This window comes from Pseudorasbora parva, chromosome 2, assembly GCF_024679245.1.
Source record: "Pseudorasbora parva isolate DD20220531a chromosome 2, ASM2467924v1, whole genome shotgun sequence".
Taxonomy (NCBI): domain Eukaryota; kingdom Metazoa; phylum Chordata; class Actinopteri; order Cypriniformes; family Gobionidae; genus Pseudorasbora; species Pseudorasbora parva.
Genome location: NC_090173.1, coordinates 35,500,988 through 35,528,647, shown reverse-complemented (window position 1 = coordinate 35,528,647; position 27,660 = coordinate 35,500,988). Strand labels below are relative to the sequence as shown.

Here is a 27,660-nt window from a genome sequence, read left to right as displayed (position 1 = left end):
AATTTTTTTCTGCCCTTTAAATGTCTCTCCTTTCCACCCATCATCCAACAATAACAAAGAGAGCACCTGTTCATTGTACAGTGTGTGCTAGCTAAATAGTTTAACCCTTAGACCGTAAAAAATATTGACGTAGTGTCCGTGACATGACCCATAGGATTCTGAAGAGCAGATATGAAGCGCAAAGTAGGGTCGAGCTGGCCGTTGCCATCTTGACACCATCGCGCATCACTCCCGGATAACTGACAATGGGCAATGAGGCGGGACGTGGGCTGGAGCTGAGGTGACGCGATGACGTGATGACGATAACAGACAGCGGACAGACAACTATCCACCTGCCACTCAAAGTGACCACACCCTTAATTATGCAGAACTTAACGGCTTTATACAATGTAAACGAATGAGTTATAAAAAAATTCACCCCCCTCAGAGAAGGGCATAATTAGCTGTATAGACCAGAATCACAGTTTGTACCAGGTTGTAAACATGTTTGTGTTTTTGCTGTAAAGTTGGACATTTTAACATGGGGATCAATGAGATTCTGCTCCCTTTTGGAGCAGATGAACTAATTGTTGAGCTCATGGTAAAATAATCAGTAAGCTGATTGAACAGCTCATCAGTGATCAACTCAAAGTTCTTTGAAGTCAATGTCTAACGCTGGCAAACTCACCAGTAAACTCATCGATGCATCAGTTAACTTCCCTGCCCTTATCCCTCAAAAGGATCATTGGTCAGTAACGCTTTGCTTTTGATTTGATTCTAAAAATGCCACATCTTTGCAATGCAGCCACTTAATGGCGCTATGTGGAGACAGAGATGAAAGCTGTACTCACACAGCGTGGGGCTCCTTAAACTTCCCGACCTGCTGGATATGGTACATGAGATCCCCACCATTGATGTATTCCATGACAAAGTACAGGCGGTCCTGTGGACACAGCGACAGTAGGTTAAGAGACAAACACAGGAGAGCTGAGGAGAGATGACAGAAGGTTAGACAGCTGAATTCACTTGTAACATCCAGCTGAATATAGAAAAGGTTTTAATTTTTTATCTGTTTTTCCTGTGATCAATATTTTAGTTCAGATGTGTGAAACATACATTTTAGAATGAAATAGGGTAGAATAATAGGTGAGAATATGAGAAGTCTGACCACGCGCTAACAGTATCGGTTGCGATAATACATTTAAGGCTATATCTCCGCAACACTTTATCATATTCAAACCAAACTTGATACATGTCATCACAAGCATGACCTGAGGCAACATGCAGCGTTTCGGCACAGCACCACCTACTAGTCTGGAGATACGAAAATGGCTATTTTTGCTCATAACTTCTGAAACGTTTGTTCAAATAATAAAATTGTTCTTGTTAGATTCAGGGCGTCATGCCGAGTCGACTGATATCCAATTTTACAATGTCGGCCATTTTGGCTGTCTGCCATTTTGAATTGTGCTAAAATGCTGTATTTTATGAATGCATGAACGGATTGTTACTAAAGTAGCCTGACGTTTCGAAACAGCGCCACATAGTGGAGAATTTTATTTTTCCAATTTTTTTGGGTGTGGTTGATATACTTTAATGGGAGTAAAAAATTTGGTCTCTTGAATCCTTGCCGAGTCCAACGACACCAGATTTGCCAGGTTTCGATGTATGATGTGAGCAGCGTTGTAATTAAACGCTTGTAAAATATTGGCTAATATCTTTGAAACCGCTAGTCTGATCGAGACGAAACCAGCGTCAGAAGTTTCAAAACATAGATCGATAGCTAAAAGTAAAAGCCCAAATGTACTATAAAATATGGATAGTAAAGGGGAGTAAAATCCAGTCAAAGTCAGGTGTCAGTCATTTTTTGTGTTTTTTCATATAAATGTCTATAACTCCAAAACGAAATTAGATATTTTCACCAAATTTCACACTCAAAATTCAAAAATATACATTTGATCAGTCACTAAAAGTCACAATATATATATATATTGTGACTTTTAGTGACTGATCAAATGTATATTTTTGAATTTTGAGTGTGAAATTTGGTGAAAATATCTAATTTCGTTTTGGAGTTATAGACATTTATATGAATGACATTTATATATATATACACACACACATGACTAATATATATTATATATGAATATGAGTACTGATGTTGACAGTGAGATTGTATGAAATGCTGATGAACTTATATGTATTGGCTTTACTGTCACTCAACCCCCTGCAAAAACATTTCTGTTAGTGACCTGTACAACATTTTTTACACACACACACACACACACACACACACACACACACACACACACACACACACACACACACACACACACACACACACACACACACACACACACACACACACACACACACACACACACACACACACACACACACACACACACAAACACACAAAACTCCACAATCACAAACAAGTACACACAAGACAAATCCCAGGGCCAAAATCCAGAGATCAAAACACACTGGACGTCTTCATATCTGCAAGTTTCAGCCACATTTTCCCTGGGCTCTATTTTATTGGCTTTCTTCCTGTAATGATGAGGCTTATTTTGCATCAGTTGCGGGTGGTGTAATTTCCTGCAGTGGTGGTGGTGGTGGTGTGTGTGTCTGTGTGTGTGTGTGTGTGTGATGGTCAGGGGAATTAGAGTCAGGGAGGATTAAGAGACTAAAAGTGATGAAGAGTGCGAGAGGGACAGGGACTGCTAGGCAGCAGTGCTTAAAGGAGGTCCCATCACTGTCAGTAGGGAAAGAGGGCGGGCGGGAAAGAGTCTTTACCTCACTCCACTACACACCAACTACCTAAACCCCCACAACTACAACACATCAGCATACACACACACACACACACACACACACACACACACACACACACACACACACACACACACACACACACACACACACACACACACACACACACACACACACACACACACACACACACACACACACACACACACACACACACACACATCTGACTAACTCGCCATTATAGGCTTGAGGATAATCTACATGACTGCAGCTGTTTGGCTGTCAAATACCTCCTGTGACTGATCCCCCTCCATAAAGAAATCCCCTCCCAACACCCCGCTTGGGTATCTTGCCGCTAACCGGGCTTTATTTGCTCTTAACGAACGTGTGTGCGAAGGAGGAGATGGTTTAGAGACGTAGCTTCGTTTGGGATCCAATGCTTTTTCAGAAAAATCAGGCATAAAAGAGCTTCAGCCGCATGACGTCACAATCTTTTCCTCCCCCAGAGTCTCCTTGGTTTCTGACTCAGTACTCTCTATCCTTTGACTCTCACTTCCTGTCTCGATTTCTCCGTCTCTTGCTTTCTTGCTGTCGGTGACAGAGGCTCATGCGGTGCTCAGTAGGATGTTGAGAGACGGCGATGCTGCCTGTCACAGCTCTGCTGCGGCCACAGATGAGTGTGTGGCGCATTGCCCCACTGTGAGCATGCCACATTCACATGACCACACACACACACACCATTCTTGTCGATGTACAAATGACTGCAGTCTCTAAGCACAGTGTGGGGGATGGGGAGGGATGGATTTAAGTGTGTGCATGTGTGCGCGCATGTGTATGTTTGGTCATGTGACCACAAGATGAAAGAACACAAAGTGACTGGTGCCCGCATTTATGCCTATGTCAAAGAAGAGAAGAGATGAGAAGAGAAAAGAAAAGACGAAAAGAGTATGCGAGTACGAGTATGATTACAATGAAAGAGATAAATAAAAGAGACGAGAGGAGAAGAGACTGTGATAGAATAGAGGAGACAAGAATACAATACAAGAGATTATGAGAAGAAAAGAGGCAAGGGGAGAAGAAGTGAGAAAAGAATAGAAGAGACCAGACGAGAAAAGGTGGGAAGAGAAAAAGAGAACAGAATAGAAGAGATGAGACAGGACAGGACAAGAGAAGAGGCGAGAAGATAAGAGAACAAAAGAGAGGAGGTGATAAAAGACGGGAAAAGCAGAGGATATTCGAGATGGAACGAGAGGAGAAGAGAATATAAGAAAATAATTGGTGAAAAGAGACAAAATGGGGAGAGAACAGCAGAGGCGAGGAGAGAAGGAATGAGAAGAAACGAGAGAAAAGGCGAGGAGAGACGAGACGAGACGAGACGAGACGAGACGAGACGAGAAGAGGCAAGAAGAAAGACCAGAGAAGATGATTAGACCCGACGAGTACCATGGTCTGAAAGCAGGAGTGCAGTTGAGTGAGGAAGGGTGGTTTTCCTGCCAAGGCCAACACTCTCTTCTCAACCATAGTGCATTCAACATCATCATCCTGGATCACCACGTCCTTCTTCAGAATCTTTATGGCAAACAGCTCATCTCCTCCCTTCCTCTCGGCCAACATCACCTATAAAAAGACAAACACAGAGAGAGTGAAGGTAACAGGGACGTTCAAAGTTATGTAAGCAAGCATTTGAGCGAGCAAGCAAGAGAAAATGAGCAAAGCAACACTGTAACACGACGCATGAGCTTCATTTGTTAGATGTGGATACACTGGCCTTTGACTGCAGATCAATACAGCAGCGTTTACACTCATTCTCAGCACATTTAGAGCATGTTAGGCCAGAGAACAGCTGCAGTTGGGGCAGAGATGATATACAAAGAAGAGGAGAAATGACGGGCAGAAGAGACAAAGCTCTTGTGCCAGTGTGAAGGCAATATGGAGCAAATTTGAGAGTGGCTTCATGCCATGGTGAAGGAAATCAGGATCGATGGGAGCGCATATTTTAATTGTGCTCATTTTTGGAAATGAGCCAAAAGGCACGTGAACTAAAGAGAAGAAACGAGACAACTATCAAGAAACAGAAAGACAAAAAAGGGGAATAAAGAAGGAGAGAGGTGAGAGAAAGACTGCATTGATTGTTGCATAGATTTGTAGTAAGATTTGCTGATTACAAACCAAACTAAAATACATTTTCCAAACCAGCAAGATTTTTTTTTAAACTTAAATAAAATAAAACCAGACAAATACATAACATTAAAACGATCAAAGCACAACGAAAAGTTCTAATTAAATTCAATAAAACATGTTTTAAATAATCTCAATTAACAAATGGAAAACTATAACTAAATCTAAACTACAAAGTAAATATACTGAAAAACTAAACTAAAACTAAATTATAGGGTGAAAAGTAATTAAATAAAAAAAACAAAAATAATAAATCAACTATAATTCCACTGATCAGAGAGTCTATTCATTGAGACCATTCAGAATTTTTGTTTTCAGTCGTTGTGACCCCTTTTAAACATCTGTTAATGCACACTCAAAAAAAGGTATTCTAGCTGTTTGCTCAGTTTATTTAAATAAAATAAGATGAAACAACACAAATCTTTAGTTTTTTTTACTTAATTGCCATTTGACTCGATTTTATTATGATAAAAAGAACATAATTTGTACAATGAAAAGTCAACCTAAACCATTTGTGTTGAAATCCTTTATGTTGCACTGACTGAACTGGGCAGTGAATTTTTAGTTCCCAGGATGCTTTGCTTAGGAATAGATCAGTAGAGTAAATGTTGAAATGAAGTGCAGTTTAATGTGTTTTTTAGTAAATGGAATGACCTGTTAACGTTTAATGTTATATTTGACAGTTATATTTGACATTTAAAAGTTATGTTGTTATGTTGTGTCGTTTTTTTTTAGGTTACCATTATCGTGAAGTGTAGATCTTGTGGTTAGGCTGTGCTGTTCTCAATCAGCTGTAACTGTGATAATGCCAGTGACGAGAAAGGCTCGCATGAGACATTTACTTGATCATTACTTGCATGTCACAATTAGCAAGTGATCAAGTGTTGTTGACTAATAGTTTTTATAGAAATAAAGGCAATAAATTAAAGTGACATTTCCCATAGACTAAATACGGTCATCAATTCTAACCCTTTTCATCCTACTTTATCTAGTTGGAATGACATGATTTTTTTTGTGTGTGTGTAGTTTTAACTAAATGATTTTAAGTTGATTCAACAAGATTGCAACAAATTATTTCAAACCAATTTAACTTTGTTGGAAAAGCATAATTCAGTTGTGTGGAAATGTTTTCCTCAATTTAATTATGTTCGTACATAGAGCAAACACAGATGACCTTGTCCTAGACAAATGAAATCAAACACTGATCTCATAAAAGCTTTTCAGGCTTCGAGTTTCACTTTACAGTACATTGCATCCATATGCAAATTTAGTACATTTCAGTGGCATGACCATTTTTAACAAAAAGAACACTAACCTCCTAAGACCCTTTTTTATTTAGTACTATTTTTATGTTATGCTTAAATGCTTGCATGTTATGAATTGGTATACCATTTTACTTTATGCAATATATGGGTAAAATGGCCATACATTGGTTTTCCCTTTCAATGCACTGCACCTCCAACATGTAATGAAACAGAAGTGTAATAATAATGTAATAATGGTAATATTTGGCAGAGTAATAGTTAGTAGAGTAATAGTTGGCAACATTTTCAACATCTGATATTTTATAGGAACACTGACATATCATTTCTTTCCCTATTTACATGTCTCCCAAAATGCCTGATGAACATGAATTAAAGGGGTGGGTGACTGCTTATGATTTCACTTTTTAACTTTAAGTTAGTGTTATGTTCCTGTTTGAGCATAAACAGTTTTCTTTTTAAGAAATAGCTTTTTAAGGACAACAACAAATGGCTGGTAGGGACTACACAAGCTTCCTCCTGGGTTAGTGATATCACTGACCCTGAAATTTACATAAATCCTGCCCCTGGGAACACACAACAAAGGGGATGAGATTATCATCAATCAACCAATCAATCAATCAATCAATCAATCAATCAATCAATCAATCAATCAATCAATCAATCAACTTTATTTATATAGCGCTTTTACAATCATGATTGTGTCAAAGCAGCTTCACAGTGTCAAACAGGATAATATTGCGACAAAATTAGATTTGGCTGTACAGTCGTACTGGAGAAAACAGTGATGTTATCAGCTTATTTTAATTTATCATATAGCGAAAATGTTGGCAGATCAGTATTATAGTTTATAGAATTAAATAAGACCTAATTCATACATTTTATTTGTATAATAAGTTGAATAACTTTAATCATATTTTTAGTGTCCCCAATCATGACAGAATATGCTAATAAATGACTTGAAGATAGTTAACTCCACATCGACATGCATTATATGAGCAACGGTGGGAGTTAAAAAAATTTATTTGTGTTCTACTAACACACCTACATCTTGGATGCCCTGGGGGTAAGCAGATAAACATCATATTTTCATTTTTGAGTGAACTATCCCTTTAACTCCAGATGCCAAGGGAATGGCGTGCTCACGCCAGGGGCGTGGTAGTGAGCTGTTGCACTGTAAAAAATTATTTAGAAAAAAAGTTACCTGGTTGCCTTAAAATTTTGAGTTCATTGAAATTAAAATTTTGAGTTAATACAATGAACATTTTTTGAGATTCGACAACCTTTATTAAAAGATTATTAAAAGATTTTGTCAGCATATTGGGTAATTATGTGTGTGTGTTATTTCTGCTGACGCAGTGAAACATGCCAAATAGTGCTATTTTCATGATTTATCACATTTTTTATGTGGTTCAGATACAAAAATATTTTGAGTTTCTATTTATTAAACTAATTTCCTTCATTGTATCAACTCAAATTTTTAATTTCAATAAACTCAAAATTTTAAGGCAACCAGGTTACTTACTTTTTTTAAGTTAAACCAACAAAAACCAACACAATTTTTTTACAGTGTGGAAGATGGCTAACAATGTTCAATAGGAAAATTCAACAGCAGTAGCCACCGTTCAACCTTAAGATGGCAGCACTCAGACATTTTACACCATATATCACAGAATTAAAACACTTTATGTCAAAACATTTACTAAAAATCATTAAAGCTACAGTATGTAATCAATAAAGCTACAGTTTCCGTCCGCTAGAGGGCGCCTATCAAAACAAAGGTGTAGTTTGATGATTCCAAGTTTGAGCTCAGAATCTTTGGACATGTGGTCTTCACCTCACAGCCGGTGGAAAAGAATTAGGCAAGGACTCGGGCAGAAATCATGTTCATGGATGTTGTGAAGCTGGGCAAGGCCGCTGGGCAGCGGGACTTTTAATATGAAGGGATACAGTCGCTGGCGCTATTTCTGCTTTTCCGGTCATGAGTACGAGGTAATGCACCTCTGTTTATAATATTAGATATGTTTAAGTGCATTTAAAATTATGTTATGACGTTACTCCGTGCATTCGCTCAGTGGCTGCTGTGGAAACCAAGGGTAACGCAGATAATTTCTCAGTAATTTTTCTTCAGTAATTTTCTCACAATTTACAAACAGTTGGAAACATTTGGGATATTGTAAGAACTCAACTGAACAAAATATATAGCACTGGCCTGGTGGTTTTTGGATATTTTACTGTAAAAATACTACATAGTGCACCTTTAACTAAAAACGTGGAAGTTGTTGTCTTGGTGAAATCTCAAAACAAATGGTATCTCTCAACAAATGGTATCTCTTAAAAAAAAAAAACCTTGAATGTGCTCTTTACAGGACATTCAGACTTAAAACTGTGACATGTATGATGATAGAAATTCACTAAAATATAATGTCCTCATACATGGACAGTGGCACCCAGGAAGCTAAGGCAGTATTCTCTCTCTTGTATGAGATCTCTGGTTCTTATATGTAGAACCAGAAGTCCACTAAAACTGTTCATGTAAATAAACCAATGAAAAACAGAATTATTTAGAGATTTGAGTTCCTGGGTGGCATTTTAGGGAAACTACATTTATAGCATAACTATTCAAGAATTATCTTGTAGCTTCCCCAACACTGTAGTGCATGCATACGTGTGTGTGTGTGTGTGTGTGTGTGTGTGTGTGTGTGTGTGTGTGTGTGTGTGTGTGTGTGCACGTGATGCATTTAAACCCAATCCAATACACCTGACACAGCAACAGCACTTCTTGTCACCAAACCAATAGCGCTTCATCAGTGTGTGAAAGCATCTCTCAAATAACTTTCCTCATTCTGAGTCAAGGTGACAGAGAAAACCCTGACAGAGGAAAAGTAATGCTTAAAGAAACTTTACGGACAGTCTGACTCTGCCTTTTAGCTCTCTACTGAAAATAAATGCATATATTAAAATGAGCAGAGTTATTTCAGTGTAAAGGCAGCCCCATATGGACACCTTGTGACTGGCGATGGGAAAAGAGAAGCGATACACTTCAACATTACAGAGGACACCATCTGCTACTCACAGGCTCTACACCCTAACACACACACACACACACACACACACACACACACACACACACACACACACACACACACACACACACACACACACACACACACACACACACACACACACACACACACACACACACAACTCTGGCAGCATAGCAAACAGGTTATGTCCATTCCAACGCATTCATTACCGCTGCATACCTGTTCAGAAAAACGCACATCAAACAAAAGGTACGCGACTGCACACAGTGCTCCAAAGTCTCAAGGACATTATCAGGTAGTGCAGCCACACAAATGTCTTTGTTGGATGAGAACTGCTCCAGGATCAGCATATTCAAGGACACAATCTGATCAATGACCATGTGTCCAACTGTGAGAGCTGCATCAAACCCATAATCACACAACTGGAATCATGAAAGTGCACATTTGTCAGGCTTTGAAGTTCCCTCTCCAATTTACACTATGACAAAATTTCATAATGAGCATTTATTTTGTAATAAAATATCCTTAAAAACAAGACTAATACTTGTAAAATTGTGTCACGAATTGCGAAATCAATTTTTTCTTTTGACATTCAGGAGATCCTTGTACTCTAAAATATCCTGTATGTTTTACAATTCAAAATTCCTTGTTAGTCAGCTTTTATTGAAACCAACTTAAACCAAGCTCAGAAAACAGCTTGTTTCGGATTTTCTCACATTACGTCATAGTGACAGAAGTCCGCCTCTGCATACAGAAACAGATCAATCCTACTTCTACATCATTGGCTCTTTAGCCCCACCCTCTGATTCACATGTCATTTAGTATCACCCAAATTCAGAGAGTATAAAAATTTTTTTTAATTTTTTTTTACATAATTTGTTACAAATGTATTTTATTGTAATAATTATTATTTTAGAATATCTAAAAAGAAACCTAAATAATAATAATAATAAAAAACTTGTGAAACGATGTGTGTGCACACGAGGAAATGGCAAATGAGCCATTGAGTAATGCTCTGAAGCCATCTACTGGCTATAGTTGAAATCTCATGTTATTTTAATTTTAAAAGTGTTTGTTCTCCAGTTGATGGCATTAAATATTCTATTAAATCATGGCACATTGTTGGTTATCTTCAGGAATGAAGATGAGACTTTTTTTTAAAGTTAATTTCACATAAAAAGTTATTTATTTATTTTTAATAAAATAATATTTTAGAAAATATATTAAGCAAAACTTAAATCCCCCCAACAGTGCACAAATGTAAAATAAAAACATTAATAAAGTGAGTGATATTACTTTTATTTAAAAAAAAAAAATACATTATTATATTACACAATTGAATTGTCTGCAGGTAAACATCCTGAAGGTACATTAAAGCTTATACTGCTGACAGTAATGAAGTTTATGTGTATTACTCCATGGACAAAAAATACAAATAAATCAATTAAACCTCTCTTAATTTGAGACTGAAATAAGATTTATCCTTAAAAAAGCATCTGTCAATGAAAAAAGACTTCCTTCAGCTATTGTAGCTTTAAACGGAAGGACTGCTGTGTGTTGTGATGAAGGAATGTTTTATTATTGACTGATCATCTATTTGACATTAAAAAAAAAAGAAGGTTTTTTTACTACTTCTATGTAGGACAAATTAGTTACATTGCTGTTGCTGTTTTGCTGATTGTATGTAATAATATTAAGAGATAGTGTTAATTGTATTAATTATGGTTACAATATGTACCCTAAACAAAATGTACATTACAGTCGATTCATACAGATGACTTTACCCATGATTCTGCAGAGAAAACACCAATATTCACATCAGAGAATCGGAAATGCGCCCATCCACTTTCCATGAAGCACTAAGAAGTAGGGTAAACCTACATTCTATTTTATTCGTTTTTTTTCTTTTCTTTTTTTCTTCTCCATTGCTTTTAATTAGATTGCCATTTACAATACTTCTTTGGCCTGTTGTATTTTCCCCTTAATAAAGCTGTTAAGTTTAGGAAAACAAATACTGACTAAAATCATTATTTTTTAGATTGCATGTTCTGACTGACATCAGCACTGACCTGACTTTCCTATTTAAACACGAGTCTATGAGACTGCAGAGAGTCACGTACAGATATCTGTGTCTGATGTTTGTTTGCAGCACCAAACCGGACAGGTCAGACCATGTCCGTTGTGAAGTGGACGATATCAAACAGAGTTTCAGCTAATGATGCTGACAGAGGTCTAGCACTACACATCAACATATCAATATCATTTTAAAATCCTGTTGCCATGGCAACTGGCAGCAGCTGGAACATGAGCCTACATGAGAATGCCCAATCACCCTCCTATCTCCCCTCTCGCTGTCTTTTAGTTCTGCGTTCCAGAATCGTAGTTGTTTAGTGTGACCTCACAGCTCAAGATTATCTGATGCTCAAAGCACCAGCGAGCCTACCCGAGACACAGAGAGGGCGAGACAGAGCCAAAGACGAGGGCGAGAGTTACCTTTCCAAAGCTTCCCTTGCCCAGCACCATGAGAAAGTTGAAGTCGGACAGTTTCATGCGGTCCCGGTTGCCATTGCTGTCGAATTTAGAGATGGCGTTGGAGGAAGAGCCGTCTGTTTTGCTGGGACCAATTTTAGCTCTCTGTTGGGAAAGAACAAAAAGAAACAATAAGCTTGTGTTAGTGTGTGGTCACACACACACACACACACACACACACACACACACACACACACACACACACACACACACACACACACACACGGTTGCTTGTCTAGCATGCTAGCGCCTTTCATTTGACTTCTATTGTTTTTGTACGGCGCTAATGATATTTTATTTCCCTTACTCCTAAATCCAACCATCACAGAAATCTAGTGTTATTAAAATTCTGGCTGGTAGCAGTAAGTATTGCTGATAATTATTTACATTTTCTGGCTGTAAACGGAAAGATTAAAATAGTGCACTATATTTTCTAAATAAATAAACATATTAATAACTACTAAAATCAACTATTTTAAATGTGACGAGTAAATCTGGGCAATACAAAATTTTAATTTAGTATGATAAATAGATATACATCTTGATATTTGATACAAAATTATTCGTGTTCTTAACATTCAGTGAGAGTTAGATGAAGTCAAATATAATCTCTCTCTCTCTCTCTCTCTCTCTCTCTCTCTCTCTCTCTCTCTCTCTCTCTCTCTCTCTCTCTCTCTCTCTCTCTCTCTCTCTCTCTCTCTCTCTCTCTCTCTCTCTCTCTCTCTCTCTCTCTATATATATATATATATATGCATTCACAATTTGCAAAAGGCCAAAAATATTGATATATCCATACAATATTGATTACATCAATAAATTACATATTATTTATAGAACATTTAATTAATTAAAAATATTGGCTTACTGTATAATAAATATGTCACAGAAACATTACTACAGAATATACCTATAGAAAACCTGTTAGCATTTTTAGATTTTCATTAGTACATTTCCATGTTTATTAAAAGGTAAGCATATACAAAACATTTTTTTTTAAGTCTGCATGTCATGAATGTGCAACAGCTGAGTGCACAGCAATGAGTAAAGGCTAATGAAATAATAAAAGAGTGCAAGAAGACAGCGAGGCACTTGGAAGTGTGAGTAAATGAAAAATAAAAAATAAATAATAATAAAAACAGCTCCCTATGTCTCCCCAAGCACCGTCTTATCATCTTAAGCATTTCTCTTTTTTTACATTTTCCCCTGATTGTTTGCTGGTCTCCACAATGAAGGTGATTTCAGGTTCTACCCTTGTGGGCAAAACCCGACCGACACACACACACACAAACACAAAACCATAAGAGCAAGCCACAGCCTGACATGACTGACATCCTTGTTTGTTTTTCTCTGTTGATGTTACTGAATTTCTTAAGCAGGTCTATTCATCACATCCTTGCTAAATCTGTCAAACACATGATTCAGCAAACGCTGGGTAAACCTGTCACCCAGACTGCAGATGAAGCAAATTTTGGCTATTGTGTGCATGTGTGAAAGAGACAGCATGTATCTGTAATAGAAAGAGAGATATTAAATATGTCTTTGGCAGCATTTGTAAAACAGCTCTAAAGTGTTTGGTTAGACACAGAGGAAGTGGGTGTGTGTCTGTTAAACTGTGGCATTTTCTGTGTGTGTGTGTGTGTGTGTGTGTGTGTGTGTGTGTGTGTGTGTGTGTGTGTGTGTGTGTGTCTCTTTCGCTCTCCCTGGGTGAACGTTTAGTTTCTGGCAGGGATCTCGCTGCCCAAGCTGGCATGCTACGGAATGACAGACGGCCTGTGTAAATGTCTGTGGTTCCTTCTGTATTAAATGTGTGTGTGGTCACAGGCCATAGTCATTAGGCCCGGTCGGCTGCAGGCTGAGGGGAAATGTACTGCCGATTTCCTTGTTCACCAACTTTCTCCTTCACAGTCCACTGAGAACTGATCCATTATCTACAGCTGTGAGCCAATCACACCTACAGCAGCCTAGCAACAGGTCACGCACACGCACACACACACACACACACACACACACACACACACACACACACACACACACACACACACACACACACACACACACACACACACACACACACACACACACAATCTCAAATGCTCTAAAAGCTTTTTTCATTCACAACACGTTTGTATAGCACTTGGACTCACCCACAAAACACAACAGTGTAAAAATTCCTCACTTTGCATTTTATGCACTGCAGACACCATTTTAACTGGATTTTTTTAACTGGAAGTCGATAAAATATTTAAACATACATAAAACACAATTTACTTACCAAGTTTACTTGGGACATAAAATACTTTATACCCCGATCAGGTATAACATTATGATATTATGATGATAATATTGTTTTGGTCCCCCCTTTGCTGCCAAAACAGCCCTTGAGATCAGTAGAATTTGAAGGCCAAATGAGTCAACACAATCTCGTTGTTGTGCTCCTCAAACCCTTCCTGAACTATTTTTGCTTTTTTGGCAGGGTGCATTATCCTGCTGAAACAGACCGCCGCCACCAGGGAATACCGTTTTCATGAAAGAGTGTACATGCTTAAGTAGGTGGTACATTGCAAATACACAATACATACAACATCCACGTGGATGGCAGGACTCAAGGTTTCCCAGCAGAACATTGCCCAAAGCATCACACTGCCTCTGCTAGCTTGCCTTCTTCCCATAGTGAATCCTGGGGCCATGTGTTGCCCAGGTAAGCAACACACATGCACTGGCCATCCACATGATGTAAAAATCCCCCACATGATTCATCAGATTAGGCCACCTTCTTCCATTGCTCTGTGGTCCAGTTCTCATGCTCATATGCCAACTGTTGGCTCTTTCAGCGGTGGAAAGGGGTCAGCATGGGCACCCTGACTGGTCTGCAGCTATGCAGCCCCATACGCAACAAACTGTGATGCACTTTCTATTCTGACACCTTTCTGTCAGAACCAGCGTTAACTTCTTGAGCAATATGAGCACAGTAGCTCATCTGTTTGATCGGACCACATGGGTCAGCCTTCATTCCCCACATGCATCAATGAGCCTTGGCCAACCATGAACACGTGGTCGCATGTTCACCAGTGTTTCTTCCTTGGACCACTTTTGATATATACTAACCACTGCAAACCGGGAACACCCCACAGGAGCTGCAGCTTTGGAGATGCTCTGACCCAGTCATCTAGCCATCATATTTTGTCCCTTGTCAAACATGCATAAAAATCATTACGCTTTCCCATTTTTCTTGCTTCCAACACATCAACTTTGAGCATAAAATCTTAATTTGCTGTCAAATATATCCCATTCACTAAATTGTTGTGATATATATATATATATATATATATATATATATATATATATATATATATATATATATATATATATATATATATATATATATATATATATCATGGGGGTACAAATACATTTTGAATATATCATTATTTAAATATATTTCATAGAAATATTTAAATATAGCCAGATTTACTAACAACTTGCATCAGGGTTTACTAAAGGCATGCAGTGAAAATAATTAGCACAGCAAAGGTGTGGACAGGGTTATTTTTGCGGCTTACCTTATTGCATATGCATTTTTAGGAGTTTCCGGTAACACTTTACAATAAGGGTGCACTTGATTGATCAATTGATGCTTAACTAATGCCAGATAATCATGAGTAAATGTATAACTCATACATTAATGTATGATCCATGAAGAACTTAAACATGTACTAATGATTACTTCATCAGCAACTAATGAACATTAATAGACTAAGTACTATATTAACTGTAATTAATTAAATAATGTATTCATTCCTAATACCATTTTATATTAACAAATAATGTAAATTAGTGTGTTAACCGCAATGGGTCAAAGCCATGCATTTCAAATTCAAGTTGTCTGCTTTAATTAATCATTAGCTAACGATTGCAAAGGTATTATGCTATGAATTGTTGAGACAAAGTAGATCACACACAGAACTGTCCACTCCCATCAGTGCTTTTTTGGAATTGCACTCATGCTAATTTGCCGTTTAATAATTTTCTAGATGTTATTTTATATAAATATTTATTAAAATATTTGCCTGCATTTCTATATATGTGTATTATTTGAATAAGTATTTATGTAATGTATTTATTTATTAATAATCAATGGGAAAGAAATCTCCCAAAATAAGTGCCACCCTGCAACATGTTAGGGCATGTCCTCTGTCTGCTAGAAACTCATACAGTATTGTTCAAAATAATAGCAGTACAATGTGACTAACCAGAATAATCAAGGTTTTTCGTATATTTTTTTATTGCTACGTGGCAAACAAGTTACCAGTAGGTTCAGTAGATTCTCAGAAAACAAATGAGACCCAGCATTCATGATATGCACGCTCTTAAGGCTGTGCAATTGGGCAATTAGTTGAAAGGGGTGTGTTCAAAAAAATAGCAGTGTGGCATTCAATCACTGAGGTCATCAATTTTGTGAAGAAACAGGTGTGAATCAGGTGGCCCCTATTTAAGGATGAAGCCAACACTTGTTGAACATGCATTTGAAAGCTGAGGAAAATGGGTCGTTCAAGACATTGTTCAGAAGAACAGCGTACTTTGATTAAAAAGTTGATTAGAGAGGGGAAAACCTATAAAGAGGTGCAAAAAATGATAGGCTGTTCAGCTAAAATGATCTCCAATGCCTTAAAATGGAGAGCAAAACCAGAGAGACGTGGAAGAAAACGGAAGACAACCATCAAAATGGATAGAAGAATAACCAGAATGGCAAAGGCTCAGCCAATGATCACCTCCAGGATGATCAAAGACAGTCTGGAGTTACCTGTAAGTACTGTGACAGTTAGAAGACGTCTGTGTGAAGCTAATCTATTTTCAAGAATCCCCCGCAAAGTCCCTCTGTTAAAAAAAAGGCATGTGCAGAAGAGGTTACAATTTGCCAAAGAACACATCAACTGGCCTAAAGAGAAATGGAGGAACATTTTGTGGACTGATGAGAGTAAAATTGTTCTTTTTGGGTCCAAGGGCCACAGGCAGTTTGTGAGACGACCCCCAAACTCTGAATTCAAGCCACAGTACACAGTGAAGACAGTGAAGCATGGAGGTGCAAGCATCATGATATGGGCATGTTTCTCCTACTATGGTGTTGGGCCTATTTATCGCATACCAGGGATCATGGATCAGTTTGCATATGTTAAAATACTTGAAGAGGTCATGTTGCCCTATGCTGAAGAGGACATGCCCTTGAAACGGTTGTTTCAACAAGACAATGACCCAAAACACACTAGTAAACGGGCAAAGTCTTGGTTCCAAACCAACAAAATTAAAGTTATGGAGTGGCCAGCCCAATCTCCAGACCTTAATCCAATTGAGAACTTGTGGGGTGATATCAAAAATGCTGTTTCTGAAGCAAAACCAAGAAATGTGAATGAATTGTGGAATGTTGTTAAAGAATCATGGAGTGGAATAACAGCTGAGAGGTGCCACAAGTTGGTTGACTCCATGCCACACAGATGTCAAGCAGTTTTAAAAAACTGTGGTCATACAACTAAATATTAGTTTAGTGATTCACAGGATTGCTAAATCCCAGAAAAAAAAAATGTTTGTACAAAATAGTTTTGAGTTTGTACAGTCAAAGTAGACACTGCTATTTTTTTGAACACACCCCTTTCAACTAATTGCCCAATTGCACAGCCTTAAGAGCGTGCATATCATGAATGCTGGGTCTCATTTGTTTTCTGACAATCTACTGAACCTACTGGTAACTTGTTTGCCACGTAGCAATAAAAAATATACTAAAAACCTTGATTATTCTGGTTAGTCACATTGTACTGCTATTATTTTGAACAATACTAACTAAATTATACATTATTTTTCATTTGCTTATTTATGCAGTGCCGTACTTAAATTACACATGCCATTAACATGATGTTATGTACAAGAGGTGACTGTAATTAAAAACAAGCTGAGCTTATTTCAGTTCAGATACCTTTTCAATCATTCCAAATGAATCTGCATCCCTCTCACTTCTCTCAAGATCCCACTGTTATTTACCAGCATAATGAACGTGTAGGATTGCCTGGGTCCCCTTGGCCCATCCCACACGCTCCTGTCTCACTGCCCTCTCTCTCGCAGCCTCTTGGAGTACATTCAATTTTAATTTCTAAACTGCTGCCATATTGTGAGGCTGGCATGCAGCTCAGTCTAGCATAGAATTCCATTAACCCAGTCCCTACTGTTCAGACGCCACATTTCACACTGTCCCTGCAGACAAACACGGACCGGCTGCCCAGCACTCAGCCTCACTCACACATCTCTGCCTCTTTTTCTACCAAATAAAATGAAAATTCTTTCATTATTTACTCACCCTTGTGTTGATCCAAACCTTTATGACTGACATTCTCCCACAGAACAAGAGAGAAATTAAAATAATGTACTGGCTGCTCTGGTCAATACAATAACAGTGAATGAGAGCTGGAGCAAGGTGTCAAAAAAAGCACACAGAAGGTGTCCATATGACTCATGTGATATATTCTGAATAACTAAATTTAAGTAAAGTGGAAAACCTTGGCCTAAAACTGCTCTGGGCTCTTGATGATTATTAAACAAATTGTGCTTTAGAGATTAATTCACTGGCTTAACATTTCAGTTAACAGCTCATTGGTGAGGAGGATTGTCAGTCAATGTCTAACATTTTTATCTGTTCCTCACACCATCTATCATATAATAGAAGACCTTGAATATACAGCACAAGTCATATGCATTACTACTATGATCATTTTATGATTTTAATATTTACTTATTCTAAAGGGCTAGGTGCCTTTTATTTGTTAAATACAGTTTTTCTCCTGTTTATGTTTAGTTAGGGAGATAGGTAAGACATTGTATTTTTCTTTGGTCCTATTTTTCGTTTGACAGGGAATTTAGTTTCTCCTGGTATAATTTAGTTGACATTTTGTTTGCTATTTTGGCCTGGCCTAGCCCCGAAGTTATCCCTGAGTTACTTTTCATTGTTGACTTGTGGCAACACTCATCCTTTTGTCCTCACAAAAAATAAATTAAAATCAGGAACCCGAGAACGTTCCTTTTAAACGTACTCTGTTTTGGGACTGTTTCTTTTATGTTCACCCCTGCACCCCTCGACCGGGGGTCGTAACAACATGAAATAAATATTTCTCTCTCAGATATGTAAACATCTGTTTTATATAAAATATGTACATTTATCTTTTCCATCCATCCATCCATCCATCCATCCATCCATCCAGCCGGGATATATTAGATAGCAAGTGAACATATTTTAAGTTAGAATCAGCAAAAATGGCCAAGTGTAAGGAGCGTGAGCGGTTTTGACACATGGGCCAAATTGTGATGGCTAGATGACTGGGTCAGAGCATCTCTAAAATTGCAGCTCTTGTTGGTTGTTCCTTGTCTGCGGTGATCAATATCTATCAAAAGTGGTCCAAGGAAGGAACAGTGGTGAATCTCCGTCAAGGCTCATTGATGCATGTGGGCAGATCAAACAGACGAGCTACTTTAGTTCAAAGTGCTCAAGAAGTTAATGCTCAAAATACAAAGTAAATCGCAGTTTGCTGCATGGGGCTGCATAACCGCAGACCAGTCAGGGTGCCCATGCTGACCCCTGTCCACTGCTGAATAGGCCAATAGTAGGTATGTGAGCAATAAAACTGGACTAGGACCAATGGAAGAATATGGCCTGGTCTGATGAATCACATTTCTTTTACATTATGTGGATGGCCAGGTGCATGTGTGTGTCGCTTACCTGCAGAACACATGGCACCAGGATGCATTATTGGAAGAAGGCAAGCCGGTGGAGGCAATATGATGCTTTGGGCAATGTTCTACTGGGAAACCTTGGGTCCTGCCATCCATGTGGATGTTACTTTGACAAGCACCACCTACCTAAGCAATGTTGCACAAAGCAAACATGGTTCAGGAAGGGTTTGAGGAGCACAACAACGAGACTGTTTTGACTTGGCCTCCAAATTCCACAGATCTCAAGGGCTCTTTTTGCAGCAAAATGTGCTGAGCAAACAAATCTGATCCATGGAGGCTCCACCTTGCAACTTACAGGACTTGCAGGACCTATATTTAGCCGCCTCAGACCGCACTTAAACGGACAAAACGCACAAAACAATGCCAAAATGCCAAATTTGCAGAGTATCCTCAAAAGCACTCTTAAATTAGTTTAATGAAGTCTTAAATAAACATAAACAGTTGTTAGAAAATGTTGACTTCCATAATTAAATTAATTTACTGCTGCTGTCTGTCATTAAGTATAATCAAAGAACAAATTAAAAGAAAAAATAACTCATTGCTTTTGACGGAATAACTGTTGTAGCTTTAATAAGGATTAATCTATATTTGATTTATAATTTATGCAGTGAAGGCTTTGATCAGTTTCTTACATTTTTGTATATTTCCTATCTGAAATCTTGAAGCACTGTTTACAAGTGTGATAGCAATACGTCTAAATTATCATCGTGGTCAATTTTTCTATATGTGTGAGCGTGCTTTAAACTTGAATAATATCCAGTAGTCCATTTTCTTTTTGAAAAGTTTAATAACAAAATTAAAGGGTTAGTTCACCCAAAAATTAAATTTCTTTCATTAATGACTCACACTAATGTGGTTCGTAAGACCTCCATTCATCTTCAGAACACAGTTTAAGATATTTTAGATTTAGTCCGAGGGCTTTCTGTCCTTTGAATGTAAGTGTATGCCCACTTGCTGTCAACGTACAGAAAGTAATGAAATCATCATCAAAGTAGTCCATATGCGACATCAGTTGGTTAGTTAGACTCTTTTTGCTGGCCTCTGTAATAGTTGAAGAGCTGTTCTGAGATCCTGAAGCTTTGCGTTCTGTCCACATACAACCACAGGGCACGGACAGGACCGAAAAAAGCCAGGGCTTGGTCTACCTCCTCCAAGGACAGCACCTGCATGTTCACCACCTGGTCCCAGAGGGGAGTGGTGGGAACCTTGGGTACATATCCAGGCTGGGGTCTCAGGATCACATGAGAGTTAGCCAACCCAAATTCTATGCACAATTGATAGAGGCCAGTGCAATCAGGAGTACTGTTTTCCATGATAGAATTTTTAAATCAGCTGACTGCAAAACTTAATTTAAGCTCTTTGCAGTGCCACAAGCACCAGAGATAAATCCTAAGAGGGTAAAGTGTGAGAGAGAGAGAGAGAGAGAGAGAGAGAGAGAGAGAGAGAGAGAGAGAGAGAGAGAGAGAGAGAGAGAGAGAGAGAGAGAGAGAGGCGAATTTAGTCTCCTCGCTTCCCTCAGGAACCTGAAGATCAAATAGTGCTTCCCTATACTTAACATCAACTACATTGTGATGTGCAGCGATAGCTGTAACATTCACTTTAAAAGTGGAGGAAGACAGCCTTCGCTCTCTTCAGGAGTTTTCCCGGAAGGAAAAACACCACTCAACCAACAGGTTCCACTTGAACGTGGAGAGGCGCGTAGGAGGTGTGGGCCAAGGAGGTGCTGTCGCGTGAACCATCAGTTCCAGGAAATCAGCTGGGAAGCACTAACCAGGCTCCCAGGGACAGAGCAAGCGGGACCAGACGTACCCACAGTGGGGTAGCGAGGCAGAATGCAGTGACCCGACCCAAAGTGGAGTCTGATTGAGCGGTACAACACCTACCCACTTCCGCTGAAGGGCAGAGAAGGTTTGTGGAGGCCTCTTGAGTGAGTACTGGAAACATCCACTGCTCTCAGCTGGAGATGGAAGAGGAAACTGAGGGTGACAAGGTATAGCGTTGTATACCGCCAAGCACACTCTTTGGGAACAAGATATATAGGAACCTGTTCTTTTATTGGCAATTTGGGTACAGAGGAGCCAGCGGCAAAACAAAAATCAAAGGAAACAAGATTTTCCCCCCGGCCCTCTTCTGGGTGAGGAAGTGGTGCTTTCACCATCTCCCGAAGAGATGTTCCCTCCATACCTCGGTTACCAGTCTCATTGCAGCTTTGCTTTCCGCTTGCCACCTGGGTTGGCAGCGAGGTCCGTTGCCACACGGAGCTCATGCAAGAGCTCTGGGTCAGGCCTACCCTCGTGCATGTCCATGAGAGTCTGGGCCTGATGTACCTGTACCTGTAATAGCACCATGGCATGCAGAGCAGAAGCCGCCTGTCCACAGGCTCTTTAAGCATTTAGCAGACGCTTTTATCCAAAGCGACTTACAACTCAGGAGAACAGGAAGCGATCCGTCAAGAAGAGGCAACGAAACACAAAAAGTGCCCTAAATACTAAGATTTGTACACTGCTCAGAGTAGCAAAGACCAGAAAAGGAAAGAAGAAAGGAGAAACAGAGGGGGAAATAATATATATATATTTTTTTTTTTTTTAATGTAAGATTAAGTGCTCATGGAAGAGATGAGTTTTTACCTGTCTTTTGAACGAAGTGAGTGATTCTGTTGTGCGTATGGAGGACGGAAGATCGTTCCACCAACCCGGAACAATGAAAGAAAATGTTCGAGAGAGGGATTTCATGCCTCTCTGTGATGGTACCACAAGCCTTTGCTCATTAGCTGAGCGAAGGCTTCTGGTGGGTGTGTAGACGCGTAGGAGTGAGTCGAAGTATGCGGGTGCTGTGCTTGTGGAAGATCCATAAGCAAGGGTCAGGGCTTTGAATTTGATCCGGGCAGCGAGTGGTAGCCAATGCAGAGAGATGAATAGAGGTGTGACATGAAGCCTTTTGGGCTCATTGAATACAAGACGTGCTGCAGCGTTCTGGATCATTTGCAGCGGTTTGATTGCACAAGATGGAAGTCCAGCCAGAAGCGCATTGCAATAGTCAAGTCTAGAAATGACCAGGGCTTGGACAAGAAGCTGTGTTGCATGCTCCGTAAGGAACGGTCTGATTTTCCTGATATTGTGCAATGGAAACCTGCATGACCGAGCCGTCTTCAAGATGTGGTCTTTGAAGGACAGCTGGTCATCAAAGATTACTCCAAGATTTCTGACTGACCCCGAAGGAGTAATCAGAGATGAACCTAGCTGGATGGTAAAATCGTGTTGTATGGTGGGGTTAGCAGGGAAAACAAGCAGCTCAGTCTTTGCTAGATTGAGCTGCAGGTGATGTTTTTTCATCCATGCCGAGATGTCCGCCAGAAAGTTTGAGATTCGTGCAGCTACTGTGGGATCATCTGGTTGAAATGAGAGGTAGAGCTGTGTGTCATCAGCATAGTAATGATAAGAGAGACCATGTGCCTGAATGATGGGTCCCAGTGATGTAGTGTAAATGGAGAAGAGGAGAGGTCCAAGCACTGAGCCCTGAGGAACCCCCGTGGTCAGTTGATGTGTTTTGGATACCTCTCCTCTCCAGGCAACCTTAAAAGACCTACCTGTGAGATAGGACTCAAACCAGTGGAGTGGAGTCCCTGTGATGCCCAGTGATGAGAGGGTGGACAGAAGAATCTGATGATTCACAGTGTCAAAGGCAGCAGACAGATCAAGGAGGATGAGGACTGATGATTTGGATGCAGCTTTAGCCAGCCGCAGGGCTTCAGTAACTGACAGTAATGCCGTCTCAGTTGAGTGGCCCTTTTTGAAGCCTGACTGGTTTACGTCCAGTTGATTAGACTGTGAGAGGAAAGATGAGACCTGGTTGAACACAACTCTTTCAAGTGTTTTCGCAATGAATGGTAGGAGAGAAACAGGTCTGTAGTTCTCTGTAGTATTAATAGTTTCAAACCCCATTCATTGTAATTGCCTGGAAAAGAGCATCCAGAACATTCTTCAAAATGCTTGTATTAATATGAGGGTGAGTAAATGATGATAAAATCTTAAAGGGTTACTTCAGTGATTAGCATATGGCTTTGTATCAGTAGAAACCCTGGAGCATATTCAAATAAATGTTCTTTGCCTCATATCGCCCTGAGACAAGAGATGTATGCATTTTATTTCTGGAAAAATTCCTCCTATGATGCAAATTGAAGATATTTGCATAATGAGGAATGTTTGCCCAGAGGCTAAAGACTACAGCCAGCAGAGGGAGCCATTTCCGCATGTTTTCAACCCACGCATGGGGGATGGAGATCACACTCAGAGCTCAGCTTACAGCTGCAGGCATTCATTTAACCGGAGCTATGGTGAGCAATGTAACTTTTTTAACTTCTCAAATTAATTTCTATGAAAAAGGCAGGCATGAACTGAAACGCGCCAGACTGAACGCGCGTTGTGAATGTATATGCCGTGAGTGTGGTCGCGATTACCTCAGCTCTCATCACAAGAGCTCATCAGGTCATTTATCTCACTCCTGCAGTGTGCTCAGTGCTGTGATACTCGCGAGGTGACTCATTATATTGAACAGACATGTTCAGTTTTTTATTGTAGTGTCTTCTCCAACTGAGTCACAGTAATCCAGTAGTGGTGGCTTTGGTAATGGCCTCACAGGGCAGCAAAGCATTCTGGGAATTGTAGTCTTTCATCCCCATGAGACAAAAATACATTTTCTGTCTTTTCTCAGTCTAGAAGGCACCAAATTCAAAAATATTTTCACATTTCTACTAAATTGATGACCCAGTTTAAATACAGATTCATCTTCCCAGCGCTGAAGTACCCCTTTAATTTGTGACAATCTCTCTAACCTCCATAGCTCAGAGTTTTTCCCCATTTCTCAATGGTTCAGTAGGTCCGATCTGTAGATCTGTGGGTAGAGACGTGTGACCTCTGGGGAAAAGCCATACGAGAAGCTCTATCTCTCAGCCAAAACCACGAGTTGAGTGGCGCCATTGATCTCTGCTAACACACACACACCATACATGGGCACACAAAACACTCTCCATCTCCTCCTCCATCGATTGCTGGGCGTAAACGAGCGATTAGCTCTGTATCCAGCTAAGAGCCTCATCACCGGACTAAGGCAGTGTTTCTTTTGTCATAGCAAACATCTCAGCCATGTCCTGCGCTGCAGTAAAACCTATCCACACACACTCACACAGATATGCAGCAACAAACGCTCTGCCCGATGACCCAGTGACGACAACTTTTATTTGTCTGATCCAGAATGGACAGGGGGGATGCAAGAGAGAAAAGAGAGAATGGGAAGGTAGGGATAAAAATGAAAAGGAGACAAATGCTAATGTGGGTAGATTTCCACTGAGCTGAATGCGTCGCTTTCACCACGCTTCACTGCACACAAATACAGTCATTTCTGCACAGCAGTGTAGAGGGTGGAGTGAGAAGGAAAGGGAAAAAAAGATAGCAAAACAGTAAGAGGAAGTAATTTGTTCATGGTTGCAAGATGTGGAGGGATGTGGCCACATCCTGACAGGCGAAATTACAGGTGAATAAAAGTTGAGGTGCTATCAACAGGAGGGTGGCTATTAGGTAAGATGACTTAACAGTTCTGATTACACCACAGACACACACAAACACACACACACACACCCACACAAACAGAAATGCACACATCCATACAAGACAGCATCATGCAGAAGTACTACTGTTTTCACACAGAGATGAAAGGCAGTCTTGGGAAAGCGTTCACTAAAATTAGCAATGCTAACGTGCCAGCTCAGCTGTTTTCAAAATACGTATTTATCACTCAGCAGCATTCTTAGAATACCCTATTTGTGATTCAACATCTTTTTTTCTTTTTTATTAGTGAAGATATTTTATTTAATTATTCCTGCTTTTTTGGATTCAATATTATTAAAATGACTGATTAAATGTATGATTAAAAACATTAATTGAGCTGAAAATGAACAAAATGTAAAAATGTGTGTGAGACGAGATTTATTCATTGGTGAACTTCTTTAGATTTCCACGTTGATCCTCACTGGATTAGAAAAACCAAAAAGGATAGGAAAATGAATATCTACCAACTGTGACCAACATTGCACACCAGTTACGCCGTCAAACAATCGGCCAGAAGCTATATAATTTTCTTGATAAAGTTTTAAATATGGATATTTTTCTCACACAAACCCATTGATATGCTTCATAAGGCCTTTATTAACCACCTCTATTGACTTTTTTGGACTTCAAAAACAGAGCAACAATTCACTGCCATTATAAAGCTTGGATAAGGAAGGATTTTTTTAAATATAATTCCAATTTTATTTGTCTGAAAGAAGAATTTCATATACACCTAGGATGGCTTGAGGGTGAGTAAATCATGGTCTAATTTTCATTTTTGGGTGAACTAACACTTTAAATTTAAAATAAAAAGTATGCAGCTTGGCAAAGCACAGCTGCGGAATAATATAATGGATTCAGATTCAAAAAAAAAAAAAAAAAGTTGACCCTTGGGCGAGTTGTTGAGTCTATAGAAACAGCCATATCTATATAAAAATGAAGTTGATCCAAAATGAGTGTGAGATAATGAGTCATTTCCCCGTTTCTGTTTTCATGCTGAGTCAAATCTGGCTATAACTCGCAATGCGGGAGCAAAAGTTGACGTGAGGGTAGAGCTCAGAGCGCTGTGAAACGCGTGTGTTCTGGTCCTAAAGCACAGGAACAGGAGTGACCATCTCTGTGTTACTGACACGGATCCTGAGGGAGGCCTGCCGGTCAGGCTGCGTCTGATTGAGCTGCTGGCAGGTAGCCTGAAACAGGCCAGGCCTTAACGAGCTCAACATGAGCACCAACAGGCCAATCCTTCATCTGCCCCCTCCGCCACTCAGCAGAGACTGGCCCTGGCAGCAAACACCCAATAGAGAGGAACTGACCCGCTAGCCTTCCCCATATCTCCCATCCTGACACTTTCATATAGAGCCTCAGCATATTCCCCTCAGTCTTGAAGCATGCTGGGAAAGCAGGGTCATTTATTCTCAGCCAGCAACAATCGAACAACATAGATCTGAGCAAGACACCAGATGTGATGCTAATCTATGACAGAATTGCACTAAAGCTAGTGAGCTGCCTACAGAGCCACCACAGACAACACAAAGGTCCATAATTCCAAAACAACTTAATTATGCTGCCTTCTAAGTATTTGTTCCAGTTTATATAACAATGTTTACAATATGTAAACATAAATACCTTGTTGATAAATTATCCTTATTATACATGTATTACTATTAGGATTATTGATTATTACTACTATTATTATGTAATGTAATCGATAAGTTACTAAAAATAAGAGTGCACATTTGCCAGTAGGATATGAGGCTAAGGAGTCTAAGTTCATATAGCTTACTTTAAAATAATTTATATATTAATAATAATAATAGTAATAATAATCACCATCTTCACCATTATAATCATTATCATATTTGGAATATAAACTATTCATAATAATAAATGTTTTCAAAATGTAAAAATAAATCATGTTCTTATTATTGTTATTTTGAAATAATGTAAAGATTAAGTTACTAAAAGTGTGTTAATGTTTGTCTCTGTTGATCGTAGGAAGTGAGGCTACTAGGTTTTGAAATTAGCAAATTCCAATTTATACGATAATAATAATAATCATTATTATTTGCAATATGAAAAAAATCTATACATTTGTTATATAAAAAATCAAAACATACAAAAAGTTTGCAATATGTAAAAACAAATAAATGTATGAATTTATTATTCATATTTTTGCATGAATATAATCATGTTACTAAAAATAAGAGTTTGTTAAAATTTGTCTATGGCCCTGTCCCAAATCGCACACTTCATATGCACTTACAATGGCCACAACGTAATGGCAAAGTCCATGAGACTGTAGGATGCCCCATTTGACATTTTAGGTTTCAGAAGGGTTCTCGCAAACGCTCCCCTTGCAGTCAATATGCGTCCACAATGTGCATTTTTGCAAAGCCCGCACTGAAGGGAGCTCCACAACAAACTTCTACCTGGCAGTCAAAGCGGCATTATGTCGCAAAATAAATACTCGTAAGAAGGCTGCAAGTGTTTAAGGTGCCATTTAGGACAGGGCCTATA

At 39.2% G+C, this 27,660-nt stretch overlaps 1 protein-coding gene across 2 annotated transcripts in view; it reads right to left on the bottom strand.

Annotated features, from left to right (window-relative positions):
- prkcbb (protein kinase C, beta b) overlaps positions 1–27,660 on the bottom strand; it is a 159,305-nt gene that overhangs the window by 45,667 nt on the left and 85,978 nt on the right. For both annotated transcript variants that reach the window (XM_067418184.1, XM_067418176.1), the window contains exons 9-11: positions 11,735–11,875; positions 4,198–4,371; positions 831–922 (exon numbers count right to left, since the gene is read on the bottom strand). In XM_067418184.1, coding sequence (XP_067274285.1) covers positions 831–922; positions 4,198–4,371; positions 11,735–11,875 — 407 coding nt within the window. The remainder of the gene's footprint in view (positions 1–830; positions 923–4,197; positions 4,372–11,734; positions 11,876–27,660) is intronic.